General features: G+C 40.7%; 1 protein-coding gene across 8 annotated transcripts in view; it reads left to right on the top strand.

Annotated features, from left to right (window-relative positions):
• Positions 1 to 9,843: 9,843 nt before the first annotated feature.
• Positions 9,844 to 27,795, top strand: part of Phactr1 (phosphatase and actin regulator 1) — a 541,488-nt gene continuing 523,536 nt past the window's right edge. For 2 of the 8 annotated variants that reach the window (XM_045136638.1, XM_045136634.1), the window contains exons 1-3: positions 9,844 to 10,008; positions 10,590 to 10,827; positions 11,740 to 11,892. In XM_045136638.1, the coding sequence (XP_044992573.1) occupies positions 11,790 to 11,892 (103 nt within the window). In that variant the 5' untranslated portion in view covers positions 9,844 to 10,008; positions 10,590 to 10,827; positions 11,740 to 11,789. The remainder of the gene's footprint in view (positions 10,009 to 10,589; positions 10,828 to 11,739; positions 11,893 to 27,795) is intronic. The other 6 variants (XM_045136632.1, XM_045136631.1, XM_012951018.2 and 3 more) reach the window with 6 other exon arrangements.

Raw genomic sequence — 27,795 nt, 5'->3', positions numbered from 1 at the left:
AAAAGAGCAATCCTGGCTCAGTCCCACTCTAACTTCCTGTTTGTTATGTGGCCGCTCCCACCATGACACCATCTGCTATTTGATGCAGACAGAGGCATCCCCACCAGAGCTAGTGTCATGCTATTTTGACTTAATTTTCCAAACTGGGAGCTAACACATTTCTTTATACATTATCCAGCTTCAGGTATTTCATTATAGTAATAAAAAACAAGCAAGCACACAGAGTTGCTTAACACAGCTGTCTTATAGGTGAAAGAACAAAATCAGAGCTAGGAGGTGCTATGACTATGGTCAGAATGCAACAGATTCCTCAATTCTTATACTTATCATGAACATATAGATCAAGGACCGAGTCCTAACCCAAGAGTCCTGTGCTGGTTTATATTGACTGTCCTCCTGTAAAGACCCAGAATCATCTATGAGAGGTTATCTAGATTAGGTCAGCCTCTGGGCACACCTGTAAGGGATTATCTTGATAAGGTTAATTGAAGTACAACAAACCATTTTAACTGTGGGTGACATCTTTCTCTAAGTCAGCATCCTGCACTCTGTAAAAAGGAAAGAACTGGCTGAGCAGCAATATTCATCGTCCTCTGATCCCTCACCCTGATGTGAAGATGTGATTTCAGCTTTCTGCTTCTTTATGACCCAGAATTTTCCTGTGAACCTTTCCAAAGGACATAAAATAAGTGATTAGTCCACAGTGTCTCAATATCTTGGCATCTAAGAAATATTTATGCAAATAAAGCAAACTTTATTCACCCCACAAATTATTTCCTTTCTTGGAACCATAGATAAAACTCATCAGGTATTCCTATCTTTTTCTAGCCTTTGAGTCTCTCCATCTCAGACCTGTATTTTTTTTATTGGTTTAAGGAAAGAATAGGGAGATGGCTAAGTAGATAAGACCTCTTCAGTGTAAGCATGAGAGCCTAAGAGGGTATGAGGTCTATCCTTATCACCCCCTTAAAATCTGAGCACAGCCACATGTGGCTGCAGCCCCAGTTCCATGTTAGGTGAAGAGACAAGAATCACTTGGGGCTCCCAGGGAAACCAAGCTGACATTTTCCTAGGGCTTCAGTGTTCATGCACGTGGCACACACATATCTGTGTATGCATGTATGTGCAAACACACACCACACACATACACACAGAAGCTCTCTGAGAGAATGTAGCCACTGTGTCCTCCCTGCACAGCAGGCAGTACTGGTGACAGCCAAGGCCACCTACAAGGAGCCAGTCAGGCCCGAGGCATCTTTCCTCCATGACTAACCCTGGGAGTGTGGTAGAAATGTTCTGGGAGCTGTGCTTCAGCCCTGTGGGTGCTTCTTGGCTCTGTCTCCCCACATATGTTATCTTCATGGTTGCTGCTCCCCAAAAGGGTTGTAACTCAAGGGAACCTCTTCACAGATTTGTGTCTGGCTTTAAAACAAGGAGCTTTCAAACATGTCAAATCAGGGAAGCAGATGGGGGTCTATTTTTGAGGTACGCTTTCCCTCTGGGTTTGTAAAGGTGTCCCCTGGGAAGACTCTTCCCTTCTGCAGCTAGGACTTTGCTTGCTAAAACCTTGGAAAGCAGCTTGATGTCTGAAAGACATGGAGCTTTTTTTCTTTCAAGGTACACAGTTTAGTGGGGTTCACGTGAAATCCAGAGGGAAGGAGGCATCAGAAGTTGGGGGAGGAGCAGCACACTTAATGTACACAGCAGGCAGCATTAGTCGAACACTTCTCTTGGTTGCCATAGGAATGAGAAGACTTTTGATTTTAAATCATAGTTCCTCTGGTGCTATGTTAAACATGTGATGTTGGATACTTGCTGTTTACTGTTACCAGCTTTTAAAATCAAGTGCTCTTTAAAAAAAAAAAAAAAAGAAGAAGAAGAAGAAGAAGAAGAAGAAGAAGTTCAAATGCTTACCCTGTCAAAGGAGTTTGCACTAACCTCAAAAATGTCACTTCGAGGCCCTGACAGCTAAAGCACATGGATTTCCCTCAGTTACTTTGAGTCTCATGAGTCCCAAGCTAGTGACACACAATGTACCTTTTCCAAAAGAGCTCTGTAAAATACACAAGAGCGCCTCTAAGGGACCACGTCTTGCTCCAGAATATTATTATTCTGCTGTTGTGCAAGCACACTTAAATACCAAGCAATTGGTTCAAAACAAACCATCAGCCCTTGACTTGTAAATATTTCTTGTTCAGAGCCTGGTGGAGTATGTTTTCTTACATCTCACAGACTTCTAAGCTTTCTGTTGAATGAGTTCCGTCAGGAGTACCAGGCTACAAATTCAACATTAAAACCAAGACCAAGTTTGATAGTGTCTCCTCCTTCCTTCACCCATTACCAAGTAGGTGTTGTATTTAATCTAATTTGAAAAACAGTGAAGAAATTAAATACATTAAATATATATAGAACACCATATACAAGGTTTCCCAAATAGAATGCCAAAATACCATCTGCTATTATAGTTTGGATATAAATGTCCTCCAATGGCATCATGAAAGATCCAGTCATTGAGAGGTGACTGAAGCCTGAGATTTTTACCTAATCAGTGAATTAATCTATATATTGCATTACTGAGAAGGGATGGAGATTAGGTGAAGCTAGATTGGAGGAAGTAGGTCACTGGGGAGCATGCCCTTGGATAGCACATTCCTGCTCCTCTTCCTTCCACTACATGCTTTTACTGCCATGAGCCTTTGTCTCCCCTCAAGCCCAAAGCAATGGGCTCAGCTGACCTTGAATGGAAACCTCTGAAAATATGAATATATATGCATATACATATATGTGTGTGTGTGTGTAAATATATTTATATTAAGTATATTTTAGTTGTTTATGGTAGATTTCTTGTCACAGTGACAAAGCACTAACAAATATATCCTCCTCTCCAGCCCTTGGTAGCTAATTAGGATCCTAGAATTGGTTGCACCTGAATATGTCTGCTCATTTACAAACATGACCACTGCCAATGCATGTCTTCCCATGAGAATTATTGAGAGCATCCAGGCTCAGCCAATCTCCCAAGGAAAACTGTCCACTTAACTGTAGTATGACCAGCAACAAGGTCAGGTATATAGTGGGTGACAATCATCCTCCAGTGGAATCCTGGTGAATCAACAAACAGTGATAAGCACTGAGACCTGTCTGAAAATAGATTTTCAGCGGTTAAGTTATATTCAATGTATAAAGTGCCTACTCTGTCCCAAGCATCTACATATGTTATGCCACTCCATTTTACCAAAGAAAGGGACGAGCTTGTTATAATTTTGCCCTAGTGTGTTATTCCCTATTGCGACTTCTCTCAGGAGAGTAGGCTAGATGAATGACAGATTCCCCTGTGGTCAGAATATGCTGGCCTCAGTACTCCTTAGTTCTGCAAGGCCCTACAGCGAAAGAATGTACAATAGAGACCCCTCTATCATGGAAAGTAAGTATAATGATAACTAACATTACTCATATATATCACAAACCAAGAACTGCATATATATGTATATATACATATATCAAGCAGAGTGAGATAGAGAGGAGAGAGCCAGACCACTGAGAAAATGGGCAAACTAGAGCCTCCAGCCACTCCAAGCACACATGCTGCTTTATGCATCGAACCCGGGATATTAGGCTTTATAGGCAATACTTGGTGTATATTGTCATTGAATAATTGTGTATACATAATTAGCCTTAGCACAAGTTAGTGATACAAACTAATGCACGAAGGGTTTTCATTAAAGATTTTATTTTCAAAATGATGGAGATGACTTATATAAACCATGATATGGTTTGGGTGAATGAGCTGGGGTGTCTTTCTTCCATAAGTCCTTGCAAAAAGGTGTGATGGTGGTGGTGGTGGTGGTGGTAGTTTAAGTGTGTGTGTGCGCGTGTGTGTGTGTGTACATGAACATATATGTGGATAAGTGTGCAGGTCAGAAAACAACCTCTGGCATCATACCTCAGGTGCTGCCCACCTTTTTAGACAATGGGTCTTTTGTGGGCTTAGAAGGCACCAGGTAAGCTAGACGGGCTAGCCAGCAAGCCCCAGGGACTTACCTGTCTCCCTCTCCCTTGAGCTGGAATAACAAAACGTGTGCCACCACATCAGCCTGTTTTTATGTGGGCTCTGGGGAATGAAACTCAGGTCTTCATGCTTGTGTAACATGCCCTTTACCAACTTAGCTGTCTTCCCAGGCCTCTCAAAAGTACATAAGTAACATTTTCTATATGTCAGGTTCTATGTGGGCTATATATAGTTACTCATTTAATCTTTAATCCTGTAATACAGAGATGACAAGTGAACCTAAAGGAGTTAACTTGCATAGTTTATCTTGTATAAGTGTTAGCATTCCACATTCCCAAGCCAACGTTTTTAACTACTTCACTTTAGTGAATACTAATAAGGTTCCCTTTGTTTTGGAAGTAGGCCCCTACCTGCCCTCATTCACCATGGGCGCACTGTGGAGTGGCTAGGACTTGTTATGTACATTGAACTAGGAGCAGAGACTTATAAATTGGGAACTCCAACTCTGGATTGCTGTTCAGTGCCTTCAAGTGACAGATCCTAAAGGTGTTTAACTCTGAACATCAAATTAAATCAAGGGCTGTATCATAAATACTATTTACTGTGCAGTGACATGCATCAAATATTCCTACATATATGCATGAGAAAAGCATGTAGTACTGATAGGCTTAAAGTCTTTGTTGTAGATTTTGATACTTTATTCAAAACTTAAAAGGAGTGAAATAATCACAAAAAGCCCTTTGACATACTATTTCAATGCACCACACATGCCCTTGCAGGCTCTCACTGATCAATTCAGCACTGTTTTTGAAAGGTTATGGACCCTGGGATCTCTGTAGGGATAGGGTGAGTGGATTGCTTAGATGTTATTATTATTTTTTCTTCAACATATCTCTGAAGATTTTCAGGATGCTATCTTGAGTATTAAGAATAAGAAAATGTATCTGAACTTGTGCTTAGCTTTTAGTCTCCTCCCAAGGAGTTGAAAATAAAATACACATGGGCAGGGGACAAAGAGGCAAAGTAGTTTTCTTTCCTGAAGAAATGAAGTTAACTGTTATTATACATTCCTAAACTGTTTAAAAGTTACTACTGACAGAAATGAAATTGTTTGGGAAACAAAAGGGACTAACTGGTTGGAGAAGTAGAGGAAGTGAACAATTAGTGAGCTATGGGGAGGAATGTACTCAAAGTAAATTTAATATGTGTGTGTGTGTGTGTGTGTGTAATTTTCATACCTTCAGATTTAGGGATTAGAGATACAGAGTCATTAGAGCTGCTTAAGCAATTTCCATAATAATGAAAAAGATGATCATTTTGGAATTCAATTTGCAGAGCATAGGATGATGTTTGAGCTCGTGTTTTGTTTTTATATAATTTTTATTTACTTATTTGAGAGCGAGAAATGGGAGAAAGGCAGGATGGTCACACCAGGGTTTCTAGGCCCTGTAAATGAACTACAGATGCATGCACCACATTGTGCATCTGGCTTACATGGATACTGGGAAATTGAACCTGGGTCCTTGGGCTTCACAGGTAAGCACTTAACTACAAAGCCATCTCTCCAGCCTTGAGCTCATGTTTTTTTTTTCTAGTTGATTTTTATTTGTTTGTTTGTTTGTTTGTTTGTTTGTTTGTTTGAGACAGAGACAGGGAAAAGGAGAAAGAGAGTGAGTGATAATTGGCCCTCCAGAACTTATAGCCACTGCAAACACTCCAGATGCATGTACCACCATGTGCATCTGGCTTACGTGGGACCTGGAAAATCAAACCTGGGTCCTTAGGCTTCAGAGGCAAGTGCCTTAACTGCTAAGACAGCTCTCCAGCCCTTGAACTCATGTTTTTTAATCCTTGATCTCACCTTTTTTCGTGGTACTCAATGGGTAAAGGGTGATTACAAAAGTGGCAGGAAGTGAAGCCAAAGCATTTGCTGTGCTGGGCAGCTGCCCCTCCACAATGGCCAGGGCCATTTCTCCGGCATGGCTCTCTGCAATGCAGTCACAAGAGAGAACAGGCCAAGGGAGAACTCTTTTGGCATAATGACCTGGAACAGTCCTCAAAACTCTGCGTCTGTATGTTCAGAACAGCTTCAAGCTGTCATCCCAATTATGATGCTTACAGACTTCTTGCTCTTTCCGGGCAGGTAAATACTCACATTTATATATAAAGAAGCCCTCAGAACACGACTGCAGGCTTATGTGAAAGAGAATTAAACTCCTCCTCCACACAAGTTCTTTTCTTCAAATGATCTTCATTCTCAGCCTTTGTAAACTTTCCAAATATTGCCAAAATTTCCTCCAAAAATCAAAAAAAAAAAAACAAAAACAAGAGATTCATTTTCTCTGCAACAAAAATAGCCATGATAGCTGAAAAGCATTTCTTCTCCTGGGGAGGTTTCCATATGAATAATAGCATAGATAACCTATTTGCTGCACCCCTACTATTTGATGGCAAGCTTTATGATCAAGGAAGGGAAATATTTCTTGTGAGTCAAAAATTAAGATATAAGGGAATAACTTGCCACTGAACAGAAGCATGTCTATTTTGGGCTAAGCTTTTCATAAAAATAAAAGTATATTGTTTCCTATAGTCAGACTTCTATATCCCAGAGTCCTGTATCCATGGATTTAAGCAACCATGAATCAAATGTTTAGGATAAAAAAAAAATGCACCTATTCTGAAAAAGTACAGACTTTTCTTGTCCTTATTCCCTAAGCAATAGTATATAACAGCTATTTAGATAACATGTGCATTGTATTAAGTGTTATAAGTCATCTAGAGAAAATTTCAAGTACATGGGAGGTTCTATATAGGTTATGTATAAACAATACATTAGGTTATATGAGGGAATCACACATTTGAGAATTCTGGTATTCAAGATGGCCCTGGAACCAGTCTCCCACATATACTGAGGGAGAGGTGGGTCCACTTGTTTAGCAAACTAAAGCTTCTCTGAAGTCCTCAATCTACGTACCATGCCAAAAAGTCCAAGATGTTATTCCACCTTAAGAAACTAATTGTCCCAATTTCAACCTGGTTGATTAAGCAAAAAGAAAATTCCCCAAGATTTCAAGCAGATAGAAGGCTGAATTTCATGCAGTCTAACATAAATGTAAATATGATCTTATGAAGTTTTATAACATAATCAATCAGTTAGGTAAATGCACTGTAAAAATTATAATTTAGAAGAACCTTAACAACTGTATTAACCCCAGAGTGACTCCAGTGAAGTAGGTCAACAGGATAGTATAAAAAGAATGAGCTACTATTCACTGTGCTTTTCTTGCTCAGAATTTTTGTGTACAATGGTGATCAATAAAATAAGATAAATCAATATAGCTGATATCTTTACTGTGTCAAGATTCCACTATGAAGCATGTCTCTATATTTAATTAATTCAATACTTCTTCCCTTCATAAAAGTTTGGCATACATATCCTTTTATCACCAAACTGGGAACAATAAAGTGCATATTACCAGCTTCTAGAGTGTTTCAGCTTTACAGTCCTACACTTTCATATTATATGGATGTCAATATAAAATATAAAATCATCACCACTATGAAGCTTTTTAATAATTTTTATTGACAGGTCACAAAGATCTTGACACTGTGTTAACTTTCACAGAGTGATGTCTTGATGATGTTGTGAATTGAAGTGTTCGGTGCTGCATAAATGTTAGGTTGGGACCTTACCATTTTATCTGATTTTATTATGTCAGGACAATGGGCCATTCTAAGTGATGCTTTTAAAGAAAATGAAGATATAAAACAGAGCCGAGTTGATTAGATTTTGACATTAACTTTTGAACATTACTCTGTTTCTCCCCTTTTAAAATAATTTTCTACCTGAGTGTGGTGGAACAAGCCTGTAATCCCAGCATACAGTGGGCTGAGGCAGGAGAACCATGAGTTCAAGGCTAGCCTAGTCTACAAAGTGAATATAAAGCAAGCCTGAACTACATAAAAGATACTGTCTCTACAGACCAGTGGCTGTATATGAAACTGAGTGGTAGAGCACTTGTCTAGCATGCACAAGGACAACACCACAAATAATAACAATAGTAATAATTATTTCCTCATACATACTCCTATACGGAATCTATTGCTACAGTCCATGTAGAATAAAAATCAAATTTTGAAAATCTATTCCAGAAGCTGGTCAGATGATTTTAAAAGAAACTAATGAATGATTATTTCATCAAAATAAAGTCCCATTCTGCAAGTAAACTATGTTTCCCTTTCCGAGATCATCACTTTTAAGTTGATTTCTCCCTGCACTGTTTTAGCCACAGTCTTTTTACATTATTTGTTCATGTTATAAGGCACTTCCTTGGTCAACTCTCAAGAAACAAGGGAATACAAAACCCACCCTCAACTTCAGAAACCAAATCTATTCTCAAATGTCCTATTTACTCATTTCCCTCAATCACACATGCTTTTGCACTCACCAAAATGGCTGATGTTTTTCAAAAGTAATAGGCTTGTTCTCTCTCTCTCTCTCTCTCTCTCTCTCTCTCTCTCTCTCTCTCTCTCTCTCCTTCTCTCTTTCCCTCTTTTACCCCTCTCCCTCTCTCTACTATGAGTCATTACACTTTCAATAGAATCGCAATAGAGGGTTCAGAACCAGTCGCCCACACCTTACTGTAAGTGAAAAGAACCAGAAGACAGCTTTCTCCTCTGGCAAATGTCAAGTGTTCACCTGTCTTTACTGGGGACTGAATAGAACTTCAATCTTAAAGAATCACATCCTGTGTCTGAGCAAAGCATTGAGCAGGCCAACTCCTAACTGGCTTCACCACAAAGCCACAAGATTATAGTTCGGCCTCCTTCTTCCATCTCTGCAGTACCAGCTTTGGTGTCTGGTGGGTTCTGGTGAGGTGAGAGAGTCCAGGAGACAAGCGGCAGGGTAGCTCCTGGTTTGTCTCAAGGACAGCTAGCAGAGCTGTGTGAATGAGAAAACAGTGTGATGATCTTCCTTCCAAGTTTTTTCAAACATTGCTTTTCCCCTAACACCCAGCACATCACACACTACAGTATACTAATTAACAACAGCTTAGTTCACAAAGGGTGGAAGACAGTGGTGGAAATTGCCAAGGAGAGCTTAATTTCCTTACCATCATGGTCTTTGTGAACACACTAGATATCCTTGTAGTTTGGCTGGAAAGCTATCAATTTAGGATAATCTCAGAGACATAACCAAAAGTTATTATGTTTTAAAAAATAATTTCATTTATTTGCAAGCAGAGAGAGAAGAGAGACAGACAGAGAATATACACACCAGGACCTTCAGCCACTGCAAATGAACTCCAGATACATGTGCCACTGTCTATCTGACTTTATGTGGGTACTGGGGGACTTGAACCCAAGTCATTAGGCTTTGCAGGCAAGGGCCTTAACCGCTGAGCCGACTCTGACATTTATTTTTTCTGTTTGTTACATTCAGACAGAGGAATGCACCTGATAGTTGGGAGATCTGACCAAGCAAGGAACAGCAGCAAGAGAAAGGAAAGCCAGGAGAAGAGAGACTCAACTGGCCTTCTGTATCTCTCTCCTAAAAATGACTGGCTTTTAGTTCCCCACCTTGTTGTGCAGCCCAGAATAAAAGCGGTGTTTCACCAAATTCTATTGGAGCAGCTTCATGATTAGAAAGTACTCCACACCTTGGAGAGCCAAGGAGACATGAGAATAATTTTAAATGCAAATTAAGTTGAGGGGGTAGCAGAAAAGAACACATAAAAGACAGTAAAACAAAACCTTTCAATTTTCTTAAATTAGCAGTCTAATGTGTTCTAAAGAGCAGCTGCACTCAGATCTCTTCTCAGGCTGCAATTCCTCACAATATAAAACGGGCAGATCCATCATTTCCCTCCACGCGGTGCTCCTGACTGGAGATTGAAGGGAAAATTAGAAGCTGCTCATTTGGGCTCATGGGCTCAGCAGCACCACTCAGCTTCACTTCAAGCTCTCTCGGGTGTTCTGGTGAAAGGGGACAAGAGCTGGTGAGTATCTGCTAACTTTGAGAATGTTCCTTTTGTAAATCTTTGCGGCTACTTTTCCTCAGGAGGCAACCTCCTATAAGAGCTGCCTTGTAATGTCTTTCAAAATCTGGGGAATTTTAGACAGCTTTCTAAACTGTTTCCAATGACGGATTCACAGAAGGAAAGAGTTATTTTCAGCCTAGATACTAGTGGCTGTTTCTGTGTATTAATTATAACAGGAATGCTGAACATGCTGCTAGCTAAAATGGCCTTTCCCCATCACCCACCCCATTCAGCATTAGGGTAAGATCGGGTGCCCTCTAATCATGCCTGGACAACTTTCTCCTATTCCCTGTTTAATCATTTAACATGCTATTTCATTGCAATTGCAAATCATATTAGGATTAGATTATAAAAATAAAATTTGAATTCATGAGTCTGATGCCTTTTAATAACTGAGGCACTTACCAGCAGCGGAGATAGGAGGAAAGGGGAGGGGACAGGAGGGAATGGCCCTGGATGATGTAAAATCTATATGTAGATTCTGATGATTTTTCTGCCAAAGTTTAACATGGAAAACTGGCAATATCCTTTCTTCACAGGGGAGGGAGCTCAGAGAGGCTGAGGCTGGCGTCACCTTCTGTTGCTAAGGTAACGTGTTCTGGCCATTTTATCAGATAAAGGAAGTCCAGTGGCTGGAATACATTATTTATCACTGAGCTAATCAAACAATCAAAATTGTTTACTTTCACTGGGGGAATATTTAGTGAGATCAAAGACTGCTAGCTGAAACTGCTCCTGTCTTGCTGTGGCCATTTCGCCCTTCGTTTTATTTTTTCAGTAAGTAGAATTTTCTTTGGGGGGTACCTGTGGCTATTTTTTAAAAGTTTTCTCTTAATGGACTTTGTTTTTTACATTAAGATGTGTATGTTACAGAGGGAAATCAGATTTCATATTCCTTCTGAGCTTGATCTTACTGATTTTGACTTAGGATATATTTCTTTAAAAAATCATGCTAAAATAGAGGTAGTTCATCCATGTAAATATCAAGGAAAAAATATATGGGTTCATCAAAAGGGACCCAAGAAGTTGATATTTCTTCATGACTAGCTAGGGCACGGATATGCAGTGGGGACATTATGAGGCTGCAATAATTGTTCTGCTGCATAATTAATCTCAAAGCAGCATGCGCTGGATATAGGCATAAGGTTGTAAAGTGTGCTGAAAGGGGATGCTGAAAAGTAAGGAATTCGAGGCATTTTTACAACAAGCAAGACAGGACGTGCATAAAGACAAGGTATCTGAGAGAGGAGGGTTATTTTGGGGTGGGGGGATTCTTTCTGCTTCAGGGGAAAACAGAAGTCCCTGAATGAAGGGAAGATCAACTCTCAGAACAGCTGACACTTTTGGACAGCATTGTTCAGACAGACTTTTGAAAGCTGGGAGCATGCGAATTTAGCTTTGTATTTTCAGTTAATATACAGCAAGGCAACATGAACATGCTGTCTCTCTTTGGCCTGGATTATCTGTTTTTCCCAAAGTAGAATATATTACTTTTAATGAATGTTAGCTAAAGATTGTATTTTCTCACACAACAGGAGAGCTGTGGAGGTGGGGGCTTGAGAATGGGAAATGCCAGTCAAATAATAGGATACGATAATGAAGCATTCTTACTCAAAAAATGCTCAAGTATATGCATACTCGACAGTCTAACACATTGTGGTTTTTTTTTTTTTTTTGTCTTCCTTATAGGCATCCAAGTGACTGTTTTCTCTCAAAATTCTGTGTTTGGAGCATCAAAGATGGATTATCCCAAAATGGACTATTTTCTTGATGTGGAGTCTGCTCACAGACTCTTGGATGTGGAATCCGCTCAAAGATTCTTCTACAGCCAAGGAGCTCAAGGTAATAAACTGGGAAGGGAAGAGGAGTGTCCTCATTTATAGACTGCTTCTTTATGAAGAGTGTGGCATAATCTGCAGCCCTGTGAGGTCTGTCTTCAAAGTTCAGTGATTCTAGTACTAAATTGCTGACCTGATAAATTGTTGCTGGAATTTGGGGATGTATAGAATAAAATAAATAAATCCACATCGCCAGGAGGTATAAAAAAAAAACAAAAAACCAGCATATCCGATGCTGGGTACAAAGTCAAAAGCTATGTAGAAAATGATTTCCCATCTCCTTGAGTCCAAAACCCGTGCTTAGAAGCATGCATGAATTCCTTTCCACCCTGGAAAATCTTGGGTTTGCAGCAGCTCTACTTGAGTAAAGCTTGGGCACCCTGACCTGGCTGAGGGCAATCTGGCTGGATTAAGGGCTCCGGAGATAAGCGCTCAGTTTCCTTAGCTACCTCATCTGTTTTCGATGATTTCAGTAGCTGCCTTAGAGAATTCTCAGTGCACACTCAAGGAGCCCCCTGCTGTGAAGTGCGGTGTAGAGTGCAGCCTCATAGCCTAGTTCAAGGTGATCAGCTGAGCTCCAGTGCACTTATGATTTTGTTCCAGGGTCTGTTTAGAATGTTTGAGTCACAAAAGAAGTTGGAATACTCTACAGGCTCTCCTGGTGGGGAGATTTTTTTTTTTTTTAAAGCATAGTTTGTGTTTCCCATGAGACATTTACAGTGCTCAGTCCAAGCATCCTGAACCATGTTGTCTCCCTGGTCACACAGATGTGCTGGGAAGGAGGGCAGCACACCTATTTTTAAATAGAAAAGTAGTTGAATTCTTGGAAGCCATAAAGTGGAGCTGAGAAGGAGGCATCATTTTTATAATCCTGGCATCTTTCACTCTTATATGACAGGGACCTCAATTTCCAGAGCTGGTAATAATCTATTCTAGTTCTCCCAAGCAGTCCTCTGAATTGTTTGTGCATCATTCTCAAGCCAATGGCTTGTGGCAACCTTGGGGGCTTACAAACCTCCCCCTTCCCTGTTTCTGTTTTCCAGGCATGAGCTAGTCCTCTTAAAGTCAGGAGGGACTGGGAATGATCCCCTGGGTTTGCTTGGATCAGCAGGCTCAGAAACTGAGCATCAGTTAGCAAAACATGATAATTGTCTTTGGGGATGAGGAGGAGGCATCATTGCTGCCCTCTTCCACTTGATGAGGTGTAAGTGTGTCACTGACAAAGGAGAAGGATAAGAGGCTGGACAGCAGCCCAGCCTGCTCTGGTCTGCACAAGGGCACGATGCTGGTAGAAGAAGATGCCAAGGCTGGAAAGGAGATGGCAGAGATAAAATTCTACCTCATCTCTGCTTCCAACTGTATGCACTGCTGCATCCCCTGCATGGCATTGACTGAGTCATGTTCAGTGGGAGGGTTTGTCCACCTGAGGGCCACAGCTGTTGGGAGAGAAGGAAAGTGATAGTTAACTGTGGAGGGTAAAGATGCCCACTTAGTCTGGTGGTGGGAGTGGCTTAAAATTTTAAGGTGAGGATGGACTTTTGGCTTTTAAGGAAGGGAAGCGGGCAGGGTGTGGGAGGCTCGGAGAACTACGGGCAGCCTGGTGACTAGCAGCAGATGGAGGTGGGGGCAGAGTGGTCAGAGTTGTCAACATCCGTGATGGTCATTTAGATCCCAGAGCAGGGAAAACTGGAAAATGAAAGGCAGCTCCCCATGATCATGGGCATTTGAGGGTTAATGGGATGCTAGTCCACTCAAAACATCCTAAATGGGTAGAAATAGAACAGCCCCCACCCCCGACTCCAAACATCAGCTAGACTAATGTTTCAAAACTCCCATACTCGCTAAACCAAAAATCCAGGTGTTTTTGAGGTCTCAGAGTCTGCATGAACATAGTACCCATATTCATGGTCATGAGTACTGAGTCAGTACCCCGGGGACCCACAGTTAAGAATCATCCATCCTGCCCAGTTTCTGTCCTCACACACTGGAGCCAGAAAGCTCCTCTGGGAATTTAAGACAATCCTCTGCAAAATGAAAATAACAATGGCAGAGCACTAAGTTGTTAAGTATATATTGAGGTGAGATTTTAAAGTGCTTTAAACAATGTCTGCCTCGTAAGACTTGTGATGACTCACCAGCAAGTTAATACCATGAGCATCCTTTGCTAACAGTCAAGCTTTCTCTGATTTATTGAGACATCCACTGCTTTGCAAACAGCAACTCAGAACTGATAGGAGTTGAATCTCCCATTCTGACAAAACTGAAATATTAACAAAAATTCCCCTTGTTGCATCCCTTCCTACCCAGTCCTTCCATTTATCTTAAAGCGAGATAGACATGGTTCCCATTGCCCCCACTCGCAGGGATTCTTCTTATTTCTGGAGCTCTGCCGCCATTGCCACTTGGGGCTTCCCTCTTTGCATTGCACAGGCTCCCGTATACTGACTCCTTCCCCTTTACAGCAATACTCAATCTTTCCTGGACTCCAAAGCCCTATGCCTGGCCAGGGTTTCCAGGTGAGCAGGTGGAAGCTGGTTGCCACAGCCTGCAGCCTCCTCCACTTCACATGCTCCTGTTTTCTAAAATATGGCTGGACTGAAGCCTGTGACAGCCTCACGTCAAGGTTCTGAGGAGCAGAGGAAGGAGTGGGTACGTGATGGCTACTTCTTACAGAGGACATATGGGGCAAAGAGAGTGAATCTCACTCCAGGAACCTCTCTAGTCCAGGAACAGAGGAAGATGAGGAGGTCAAGTAACCTAAATTTAATACCGTCTTCTACAAAATGTCTAACTGGGAGCATAAGGCACAGTTGACAACCTGGAGCTCTCGAACCGCCTGACTGGTACCTGGACAATGTGTTCACGTCTCTGTTCAGTAGCCCACGCTCACATTCATGCAGCTGTTACACTGTCAAGTGTTCTTACAGATGTAAGGAATAAGCAAGAAAATTAGAGGGTTTTCTCCTCTACCTTATTTGCTATGTGATTCACCCTTCCATTCACTTCCTGCATTTACAAATTCAAAAAATCCTAGAGAAGCAATACCTTTCACATTAATTATATTCTGCATGTTTATCCAAAGCAATAATTTCAGAATTATGTTTTTGACAGCCTCACAGTTACCTTTGTTTAATTTTTTTTCTTGGAAAATGCCACAAATCTGTCCTTAAACAGAGGCTGTCCTAGTTAGTTATCATAAGAGGAATCTAAGAAGATGGGAAGGTAACAAAGAGTCTGTCATAAAACATATCTCTTCAGAAGTCCTTGAGGTTTGCAACGGTCCATGATGAGATCTGCTAATGAAAGAGCTTACTTTTCCATGGTTTTTTGATTTGAGCACAAGGTGGGCAGGATTGGCCCATGCTGGGGACTTGGCTTTCAAAATGTGATGTGGTATGGCAAGCAGAAAAAAATGCAAAGGGCTTCCTAGTTGTCTCCTGTCAGTGAAGGAAGCTCCTCTGATTAGTTGAGGAGTTTCATTCTCAGTACCCTGCTAATACAGAGAAGCTCTGCAAGGCCCCTTGTAACTTAAAGGAAGAATTCTGAAGGCTGAACACATGTGTGCTTTCAAAGACCAGCTGTGTCTTAGCATCACATAACACGATTTGAGTTCACCCATCTTTTGAGGTTAGAGCAGTGATATCTCACATACTAACCTTTAGGTTCTGTAGTTTTAGAGTGCCCAGGTGATCTGAGAGGAAAGTTGTACTATAGAAATCATGAAATGGGGCTGGAGAGATAGCTTAGTGGTTAAGGCATTTGCTTGCAAAGCCAAAGGACCCAAGTTTGATTCCCCAAGACCCATGAAAGCCAGATGTACAAGGGGGAACATGCGTCTGGAGTTTGTTTGCAGTGGGTGGAGGCCCTGGTGTGCCCCTTTTCTCTCTCTCTCCCTCTGTCTCTGTCTCTCTGTAATAAAAGAAAAGAAAATATTAAAAAAAGAAATCATGAAATGTGGATCTGGGGAGATTGCTCAGTGCATGAAGCACTTGTCTCACAAGCAAGAGCTCCTGAGTTCAGTTCTTCAGAACCCATATACCCCAGCTAAGGTAGCACAAACTTCTAAAAGCCAAGTGTCCCTACAGAGAGCTGGGAGGCAGAGGCATGAGGCTCACAGACAAGGTAACTAAAAAGAGGCCCTGCCTCAAACAAGGTAGAAGAGGAGAACTGGTACTCAAGGCTGTGTTCTGACTTCCACTTAAATCATACACACACACACACACACACACACACACACACATATTTATCTTCAGAAAAGAAAATCACAACATGAATACCATGGGATTTTCAGACTACACAATTTAAGATTAATGAGCAAAAGATTAAAAGGGGCTATAGACTTGGATAGCACTCAATGTGTAAGTGGGTGAAGGTCATATTGATCATATTGATGATCGTATTTTCTTCCTGAGTTGGTGAACTGAGATCAGGCTCCCATATGTCCAAATAACACAGCTTGTCATGAGAAGATAAAGAGAGACACCTTCATCTTAGTACACTCCTGCCCTTTCCACTGCACCAGATTTTTAGGTGTTTCTTTTTTCCTTTCGTTTCCTTTTCTTTAGTTTTCTTTTCTTGAAGACCATTAATATCCTTGAATATTTAAATTATCTTCTCAAGAGAAAATGCATTATAACACATTTGCCAGTTGACTAACGCCACAAGGCAATCAAGTTTATAGCTACGGGTGACAAGTTCCCCTCTCTTCTCATTTTACGTAACTCTTGGCATTAGCAGCCCTTGTTACTCATCATAAAGCACCTTTTCTCTTGTCTACATTGTCTTGTTCAACAAAGGGAAATGCCAGTTCTGACAAGTGATGAATGCCACGGTGAGCAGTACAGTCTCTTCAGGTTGTTTTGGGGAATAGAGATGAATTCAGTGAAACCACTCTGTCAACCTTTTCCCTTCAGCACCCTCTTCCGCTCTTTGTCTTTGTTCCCATCCCCTGAAATGTATCAGGACAATTTTCAGCTTTGAGTTCAATGCTCTCTGCATTTAACTATCCTAAACTTTACACTCTGGGACTTCTTAACAAGGCCCCAAGAGACAAGAGCATTTGGTAGCATTCAGTTAGTTAAAAATCATTAGCAACATATGAATGTGCTTGCATTCTTTTCTATTCCTGTGCTGAATGCATTAGCCAGTCCTAATAAGATTCCACTTTCTCTCTCTCTCTCTCTCTCACTCTCTCTCTCTCTCCATGTATATATATATATATATATATATATATATATATATATATATATATATATATATACACACACACACACACACACACACACACACACACACACACACACACATATATGTATCAGTATTAAAAGCTTAAGTTGAAAACAGAGACCACATAAAACTGAAGGTATAGACATGTTAAAGTAAAATCTGGATACATCAAGAGGCAAGAAGTGAAGGGAAGACATCAACTCAGCTTCATCTTGTAAGACAGAAGGAATTCTTTTAAAAATTAAAGGAACAGAGAAAACATTACAGAAGGAGGTTAGATGCATTTTTGAACAAATTTAACCCTTTAAAATAGATTTCCAGGGCTCCCTGAATCTTTTGAATGTCAATGTTGTTGTCAATGTCTATGATAAATGAGTTTTCATTTTTGTTCTGGAATAGATGGGCACTCAGCTTTCACTGTGATAAATATAACTGAGGTCAGTTCACACAGTTCTCTGATGTGTTTGGGAAATCAGCTCTGCGCTGCACCTTAACTTAGGCTCCTTTCCATTCCTTCCTTCGATCTTTACTTACCCTTTGGGCCAACTGTTCTTTGCTGTAGACACCATGCACAGTCTTGTTTCCAATGTAAAAACCAAAATGGAAGGCAGCAGTAGATACAGGCCACAGCTCCCCCTGTCTGGCCAGGTACTTTGGGAGTCTGGCTTAGCAAGTACCTGGTTGTTATCTTTCTCCATTTCTGTCCCCTGACCATTCCTGTCACGTGTTGAGGTTTGGCTCATTCATGGATCTGAAGGTCTGATTTGTTCCAGAACAACTGAGGCAAGGACAATGTCCACAGGTCAACCCAATCCCCATCTGGGCCATGGCCAACTGGATTTCAACCTTCTCCTTTCACCAGTCTGATTAATTTTGTTTGCCCCTGAGGGTCCTCCTAGAACAGGCACCGCAACATCGGCCCGTCTCTTCATAATCAGTGATTCTTTCCTACATTTTCTTGGGACATTATCCAAGTAATTTACATGCAGTGCTACTCATTTCGTGATCCTTACCTCAGACATGAGTTTTGGATGACAATTAAAATAAGATACTTTCAAGGCTGAAGAGATGGCTTAGCAGTTGAGGCACTTGCTCATGAAGCATAAGGACCTAGGTCCAATTCCCCAGTACCTACGTAAGCACAAGGTGGCACATGCCTGAAGTTCTTGCAGGGGCTGAAAATCATTCTCTCTCTCTCTCTCTCTCTCTCTCTCTCTCTCAAATGAATAAATAAATAAATAATAAAATAGTTTTAGGTATTGCTTTTTTTGTGTGGTGCTGGAGCTGTTGCCCTCCACAGCTTCTTGTCTGGAGATGTGGGTTTTTCTCTGGTGAGGAAGCTGCATGCTGAGCTTCATGAACAGGTGACAAAGCAGCAAGCTCGCAAACCTCCCGCCCAGCCTCCCACACGTTCCATTTTAGACCTCTAATTGCTCACACCCAGGCTCTCCCAACCTGTGCTTAATACAGGGAACATTATGTATGAAGGAGAGAATGAAAGCAGAGCAAGAGGCAAAAGATCATACAGACAGACAGCTTACCAGTCCTACAGATGTGTGGAGGAGCACAAAATCCAGCCCAACTTGTGGGCAGTGCCCTCAGAACAGGGCAACTTTGTACACAAAAGGGCCTTCCTTCTAGGACACCTGCTGCTATTTCCTGTGTCTAATTCCAGCAACATCTGCTTTGCCACCTATTAGGATTCAGGGTTCTACATAAAGTGGATCATGAGAAGGAGAGACGGAAAGGAAGAAAATGACATGAAAATATAATGAAACAATTCCAATCAATTAATAACTCCCACTCTCATGGAAGGCATATGAAAGAGTGGATTAAAATGCAGCCCACACACAGCCAGCATTAGCCATGACCCAATTAGCATAAACAATTCACAGGTGCTTGGGGAAGATTCTATTACATCATTCATTTGCCTGAACTAATCTGTTTGCTCAAAAAAAAAAAAAAAATTGAAAAATTCCAAAACTCATCAGTACTATGCTCTCTGTACATGCACAGGTAGGGGTAGGGAACCTGCTGTGTCAAAGCTAGCTAGCTCCCAGCCAACACCGTTTTAAATATGGTTAAGAATTTCCCATCAAACTAAACAAAATAAATGCATCTGTAAAAGAAAGAAAAAAAAAGAGTAGACAAAAATCACCCTGTACAAATACTCAGAATTTTTATACTTTCATCTCTCTCACAGGTATTTAGTATTTCAAAAAGTTACCGTTATGACAGGTACCAAATTGGTGGTAGGAATAAAGCAATTTCCCACATGGACGACAGGCTGTCTCAGTGTTTTAGAACTTCAGCAATACAGACCCACTGCCCTGAGTTCAAACAGTGATTTTTACTTCCTAGTTTGTGAGATTGGGAAAGTTATTTAATCTCTTGTTTCTCTTCTTCTTTTTTTAATGCAAATGATGGGAAAAAGAGTTCCTAGACAAAATAATAACTTTGAGGATTAAATAAACAAAATAGCATTTCACAAGTTATGGTATAGCATATGACTTTCAGAAAATACAAACATGAACTGTATTTGCTTTATTGTGTTTTAAAAAATGTAAGTAGAAAAGATTTTTTTATTTATTTATTTGACAGAGAGAGAGAGAGAGAGAGAAGAAAAGATTTAATTGGAGGAAAATAATATATAGTACTATGTAGCAAGCACTGCATGTGTATGGGCATATTGCTGAGAAAAGAAATATAAGAATATCGAAGAGTTACAGAAAATGTAAGAGTTAAGATTGCCTAATGAAAAACCTTAAATAATAGCATAAATGGCACTTAGATCTTACAAAATATGTAAAGTTCACATAGGAAGAATGGGGTTTGCAAGGAGTGAGTAAATAACTCTAAAGCATTAACCAACATAGCAAGCATCTAGTGCCACTTAGTGAATGTTAGCTCTTCGGATAATCTTGGTTTGATTTGGTCCAACCTCAGGTGACCCTGGCAGGGCTTCATCTTCAGCAAGAGACACCCCTACTTGCCCAGCTCCTCCCTGCCCTGATGCTGCTCTTCCTGTTTCACATTTCTACACCTTTGGAAATGTGGAACAGTCTTGAAACACAAAAATAAGAAAAAAGGAAAAAAAAAACCGACAAACTGATTTTAAAATAAAATAATAAATTTCAAAGAATCCTCTTTAGATTGTGTAACATTTGCAAAACTGCTGGTTTTCTATGAACTTACAGCAAACTCTAGGTTATTAGAGGCACAAACATGTTGTCCAGTTGGCCTCCAAAAGGAGATGATGACTTGCATTTCAGTTGGCTTCAGTGAGGAGAATGAAGAACCTTCTGGATAGTGTCAAATGCCTTGTGATAAGCTGTGGGCACTTGGAGAGAGGGAGAACTTAGTCATGTGTGTTTTACTTCTGCATAGAATGACGAGGGAAGAAACAAGAGCACTAGGCAGAAAGTAAAGCATGGTGGACTGGAGAGATGGCTTAGCAGAAAAGGCATTTGCTGGCAAAGCCAAAGGATCCCTGTTTGATTCTCCAGGACCCACGTAAGCCAGATGCACATGGATCAGCACAAGGATGCATCTGGTGTTCGTTCGCAGTGGCTGGAGGCCCTGGCATGCAATTGCTCATGGACCGAGGGTCTATATAGAAAGGGAATACAGGTGGGGGCAATTCATTTAGAATGTGGAATCTATGGACTATCAGTAATGATCAGTAGAGAATGTTCTGTGAGTGTACACACACCTTGGAAAATCATGTAAAATACTTGGAGATCCTTATTGTTTCTACTTTTGCTTCTGAATGTTTCACTAGGCCTCTAACTTTTCATTCATATTATTTAGAAGATTGGGGGATTTTTTTTAAAGGAGACATAATTTTAAATTAAAACTTTCATTATAAATACAATCCTCTCTCCTTAGCACTAGAACTTAAAATTATTAGCCCATTAAAAAGATTTCCATGAACCAAGGAAGATTGCTATGAGTTTGAGGCCACCCTAACACTGTGTAGTAAATTCCAGGACAGTCTGGCTTAAGAGATATCCTACTCACCCACCCACCCCTCCCCCCAAAAAAGAAAAGATAAAGAATACATCCTGCACAGCATGGTAGCACACATTTTTAATCCCAGCTCTTGGGAGGATCACTATAAATTCGAGGCCAACCTGGAATTCCAGCGTGAAATCCAGATCAGCCCAGGCTAGAGTGAGACACTATCTCAAAAAATAAAGTAAAATAAAAAAACACTACACCTTAATTGTAGAGCAGTGAAATTTAGAGAACAAGCATGTTGGGACTGCAGAGATTACTCAGTGGTTAGGGCACTTGTTTACAAGGCCTGATGGCCTAGGTTCAGTTCCTCCACACCCACATAAAGCCAGATGCACTAAGCAGTGCAACCATCGGGAGTTCATTCGCCAAGGCCCTGGCATACTTGCTCCCACACACTCTCTCCAAATAAATTCATTAAAATACATTTTAAAATAGCAGGGTGTGGCAGTGCATGCCTTTAATCCCAGCATTCAGGAAGCAGACATAGGAGGATCACTGTGAATTAGAGGCCAGTCTGAGACTTCATAGTGAATTTCAGATCAGCCTGGGCCACAGCAAGATCCTACCTCAAAATTTTTTTTAAAAAAAAAAGAAAATATTTTAAGTTTTTAGAAGGTTAAAAGAAGTATACATGTTATCTCACATTGTTTCTTTGCCTACTTGGTTTAATAATCAAATGGATGATAAAAATGTACAAAAAAATAGGACTGGTAAGATGACTTAGTAGTAAAGGTACTTGCCTGTGAAGCCAAAGGGCCCAGGTTTGATTCCCCAGGACCTATGTTAGCCAGATGCACACGTGTATCTTGAGTATGTTTGCAGCAGCTGGAGGTCCTCGTGTTCCCATTCTCTCTCTCTTTATCTGCCTCTTTCTCTCACTCTCCCTCTCAAATAAATAAATCTTTAAAAAAATCATTTTAAAAGTTCCAAAAATAAACATATCTGGCAGATTAACCAAGTGTTTGATGCCCAAATAACAAAGTTGGCCACATAAATATTTAAAACCAAATCCTCTTTTCTTAAAATGGGATATTATTATACTACAGCAATAAGCCTTTTACTGTATTTCCAATCAGTGATTTTCAGATCCCCAATATTTTGTTCTAAATTAATACAATTAGATCTTATGTTAAATTTGACTCAATGCCATCATTCCAATGTTCTTCTGTCAATGTGACACAGTATTAGTGCAGAGGCTGGCGACTTGGTGCGGTTGTAGGAAGCCCAGCACGCACGGGACCCTGAGTTTGATCCCAGTACTGGGGGAGAACGAACAAAATGACATAACCCATTCAAAAACCTTAGTTTTGGGGCTGGAGAGATGGCTTAGCAGTTAAGGTGCTTGCCAGCAAAGCCTAAGAACCCATATTCCATCTCTCTGCAGATCTCTGATGCACAAAGGTGAGGCAAGCACAAGGTCGCACATGCACACTTGGTGGCACAAGCATCTGGAGTTTGATTGCAGTGGCTGAGGCATGCCAATTTTCTCTCACACACTCTTGTTCTCTCTAAAGACAAAACAAAATAAACAAAATCCCCCAAAAAACTTATTTTTGAGCTGGAGATATGGCTTAAGAGTTAAGGCACTTGTCTGTGAAGTCTATGGGTCCAAGTTGGATTCCCCAGTACCCACTTAAGCCAGATGCAAAAGTGGCACATGCATCTGAAGTTCATTTGCATTGGCTAGAGGCCCTGGAGCACACATTCTCTCTCTCTTTCTCTCTCTCTTTCTCTCTCTCTCTCTCTCTCTCTCTCTCTCTCTCATAAATAGAATAAATAAAATATTTACATGAACCAAATGTTTGCCATTATCAAGATGATTTCAAATTCCGGCTAGTAGTTTCATAAGAAGTAATATTCTGAAACAGTGCTGATAAGATCATCTAAAAAAGAAGTTAAAAAAATCTCAAAGCAATTCATTCACCATATAGAACTAGAGGTCATCACAAACATTGAAAAGCAGGGAGAGTAAGGGATTCAGCTATTGCTGCTTAAAAAATAGGCCCTGCTTTTCTTTTCAGCCAATGCAGTAAGCTCTTGTGCTCCATTTAATGGAGGATAAAATGTTTGGTGACTGATTTTGTCAGAAAAGGAACTGCTAGGCTTAGCCCAGTTTCATTCTTGTCTTTGGCAAGCCAGACCACACTGCAGACATACTACAGGGCTGATTTTAACATTGAATCCATAGCCAGGCCTCAATAACCTGGACATGCACTGAGGTTGCAAAGGGAAATGAAAGTGTCACTGTATGTCATGGCCTTGAAACTTACTCTCTCATTTGATCTCCAAATCTTTATTGTCCTTTTTTACAGATGAACTAGTCTATGGTCCAATTTCAAGTAAGTTTCCAAGCCCACACAGATTTTCAAATAAAGGCATAATTATAATCCTGAACTTTTTGATTATCCCCCATACAAGAAGATATCTTGAGCAGATAGGTGTATGAGATGATCAATTGTTTCTGTTCGAAGGTAGAATGTCCCAATAGGTATATGCTAAAAGTTTAGCAATGCAATCCTTTTAAGGATTTATGCTGTAAGGTAAGCTTCTTAAAAGGACACTTTACCTTTACTTCCTTTAGAAACTATCACAGTGGGTGGATTTGGTCTCAGTACCTCAGTTCAGATTAAATGGCACGTGACATACATGCATGGACAGCCTTCCTAAGTCCCCATGGAAATATTTTTGTCCTCCTCACTACCAATATGATGCATAATAATGACAGAGCATTTAGAATATTCAGATAGAAAACAAACCCTAACTCAAGCAGTCCTATTATATAAATAGAGGCCTTCCTTATAACACGAAGAATATTCTTACATGTATACACACACACACACACACACACACACGTTTTGAATCTAAATCGTGCCCCCAGCATTGTCTTGAATTTTGTCTGTCTTAGTTTTTAATAAGAGTAAATAAATAAATAAATAAATAAATGTTCCTCCAAATGTGGGGTTGTCATTCTCTCTGATGGGTAGATAATCAGACACAGTTTTCACTAAGGGACAGAGGACAACCATGCTTTGTTTTTGCCCAAAGGGTAACTGTGCCAGCTGGGTTGTGTCCCTGGATCCGTTCTTCTGTTATTTACTAGACAGAGTCTCTGACTAATACGCTGTGATCTGATTACTGTCATCAGCCCATCTGTAGACACAACAGAATGCAAATAAAATACCCACCTAGCCAGGCCCGGGCAGAGGAACATCTGTGCCCCCTCCCCGCATGCAGGAGTATGCTTTTCTTGTTTGGGACACCACAAGCCTCGGTTCCAGTCATTCTGATGTTTCATTTAACTGCATAATCTTGACAGCAACAGAACATCAGAGCCTGAAGGTGCTTCTCTCAATGGGCTCCCTTTACACATGCTAAAGAAACAAAGGACAAGTAAATATCACTGATTAGATACCAGAAACTACACATGTGTGATTTAGTCAAAAACACACACTTAGGAATCAGGCGTTAAAGCCACAAGTCATATGAAAGTTGAAAGAGATCAAAACATGAGTTTGATATAAACAAATGAAGGGAAGCCAGGATTCAAATATTTGTCCCTCTGGTGTCATAGCATCCTGCCTTCCTGGGGCATAAGGAGTTGAACTGAATTATACAATTAGCATATGGCAGAGAGGGATGCCCAGGCAGATGTTCATCGCTACATGCTGTATCTTCTTGCGAAAGGAACTCAGTCTGACTCTAACTCACAGCATTTATCTCTGAGGAGACTCGCAAATGAACAAATCCATCAACTTACTAAAGAGATGTTTCCAAGTATGTGTCGCCCTCGGTATATTAGACGTGGATTCAAATTACTAAAATCTTCAGATTTCAAGTTACCTCATCAATTACCATTTATATTTAAAACCAACCACATGGAAAATAATGCTAAAATAAATAAAGCTCGCTATCACCCGTACTGTAAAATGGAGACTTCAAAAAGTGAGTTGGGTGACTTAACCAGATATGTTTAATGTTTAAATAATAGAAGCTGCTTGGGTTTATGTCTAACCCAATTCAACATGCAAAGCTTGAAGCACATTCTCCTTCTCTGCATCTAGCAGGTTTTAGCAGCCAGCCCCCATCCACTCCGCACAGTGTCTACTTTAAGTAACTGGGAGGAAAGGAAGCAATGAGCATTTGGTGTCCGCCTACCATTTGTCAGGCTCTATGTGAGGTGTTTTACATTTATTACATAATGTTTTATCCTCCCAAGGCCCAGGGAGAGAGTTCATTTAGTTTATAATTTGCATATAAGGAAATTAAAGCATAGAGAGCTAACTTTATTTTTTTAACCAGGTCGAATCAGTATTGAGCTTGGGAATTATGCCAAGGTTTAATTTCACAGCCACAGCCTTACACAAAACCAGCCTGTCGTGATAGTTTTAACACAACAAATGTTTATCAAGAATTCCCTTTGCCAAAGACTTTATATGAGTTATGAGTTTAAATCCTCATAGTGACCTTAAAAGAAGTCTAGATCTAAGGCTGGAGAGATGGCTTAATGCTTAAGGCACCAGCTTACAAGCCTGACTGCCCAGGTTTGAATCCCCAGTATTCATATAAAACCAAATGCGCAATATGGTGCACGCCTCTGGAATTTATTTGCAGTGGCAAGAGGCCCTGGAGCACCCATTCTTGTTCTTTCTCCCTGCTTGCAAATAATAATGAATATTTAGAAAATAGACCTAAGCGTTTCATAAATTCACAAAATATACTAATTTGCATGAAATCATACAACTATTAAATATGAAGAGTTTAGATACAAACACAGAAAGGCTAACCTCAAAGTATGTGGTTTAAGCCAATAGTTCTTATTGCCTGGAAGGAACACAATGTCTTATCCACTTATCCACTCATGCAAAGTAAAAATGACAAAGAGATCTTATGGTCAACAGAGCTATGCAAAGGAGGATATGAATTGTCCTGGTGATGCTGAAGTCAGGGTAAAATTAAAAAATAGTTCAGCAGTGAGGGCTGGGGCTAAAGCTTGCCAGCCAAGGTTCAATTCCCCAATACCCATGTAAGGCCAGACACACAAATTGGCACATGCCAGTTTGCTTGTTTGCAGCGATCATAGGCCCTAGTGAACCCATGCTCACTCTATCTTTCACTCTCTTTTTCAAACAAATAAATAAATGAAAGTGTTTCATCCATGAAAGTCAAGCACGGTTGGCTGTGCAAAATGACCAGGAGGAGCAGAAGCGGACATACTTTCCAGGAGAAAGATTTCCTATGTCATTTGTGGGGTGGTGCTTTCCTTGTTCTACTCCCCTGTCTGGAAATTTGTCAGTTGGCCCACCCCACTGACTAAGATTTGGAGTTTCTAAGACACTTACATAGCATCTACAACTGACTCTCTGAGACCACTAGGAACCAGAAGTATTACTGCCTTATTACTGCTTATCAAATGACTCCAAAGGACTGGAGAGATGGCTCAGTGGTTAAAATGTTTGCTTGCAAAGCCTGATGGCCTGGGTTCAGTGCCCCAGTAAGCCAGGTGGAGCCAGATGCACAGGGTGGAGCCTGCATGTAGAGATTGTGTGCAGTGGCAGGAGACCCTGGCTCACCCATATTGCTCGTTCTCTTCCCGCCCCTTGCAAATAAATAAAAATATTTTCAAAATTTACTCCAAAACCCATTGGCTTAAAGCAACACTTAATACCTTGTAGTTTCTGTGAAGCAAAAATGTATAAGTGAGCTAAATCACAAAGTTATCTGAGGGACAATGATCTGAAGATTGACTACTTGACAGAGAACTGAAGGTTTGGCTGAGGGACCGTGATCCAAATGTTTGACTGTGAGACACAATCTGAAGGTCTGTTGGACAGAGAACTGAAGAATCCCAGCGTGGTCTCTTCACACGGCACTTGGCAGGAGGGCTTGCTTTATGAGCATTCCCACAGTCCACCTCGTTGCGCCTGTAGAATTACAGCTAGATTCCCAAAGCAAAGAACCCCAGGTGAAGTCAAGAATGTATCTTAGCATTTGTGTGACCTGACTTTGCGAGTGGGATAACATCACTAGTTAGTCTAACATCATTAGTCTAACAGTCACAAAGACCTGCCCTGACTCAGTGTGAAGAGAACTGCTCAAGGGCACAAGTACCAAGAGTTGAGGACCACAAGGGGGGTATTTTAAAGCCTAGCTACCACCACATAACAAGTCTCCGAGGGGTAATTTTCAAAAAAAAAGAAAAGTAGATAGACCACGATGACTCCCATACTTACACATGGTTTGGTACTATGTCTCACATCTTCAAACAATATTAAAACTAGGTACAGGATGGAATAGAGCAAAATGTAGGCCTTCTGGAAGATAATTTACTGTGCCAGTGGTATGAGAGCCTATGAGAGCCACTGCAAAATATTGCAGCCAAATATGTAGACATCAACTGAAGAGAAGCAAAGTATTGAAGTCTTGGAGGAGAGTCAGAGCAAAGTCACTAGACTCATGTCAAATATGCAAAGTGATAACATATGTTTCTTTTTAAAAATATTTATTTATTTGTAAGCAGAGAAAGACAGAGATAAGAGAGATAGACAGAGAATGGGCACGCTAGGGCCTCCAGCCACTGCAAACAAACTCCAGATGCTTGTGTCCCTTGTGAATCTGGCTTATGTGGGTCCTGGGGAATCAAACCTGGGTCCTTTGGCTTCTC

Source organism: Jaculus jaculus, chromosome 17 (assembly GCF_020740685.1).
Source record: "Jaculus jaculus isolate mJacJac1 chromosome 17, mJacJac1.mat.Y.cur, whole genome shotgun sequence".
NCBI lineage: Eukaryota > Metazoa > Chordata > Mammalia > Rodentia > Dipodidae > Jaculus > Jaculus jaculus.
This window is presented reverse-complemented; position numbering and strand designations above follow the sequence as displayed.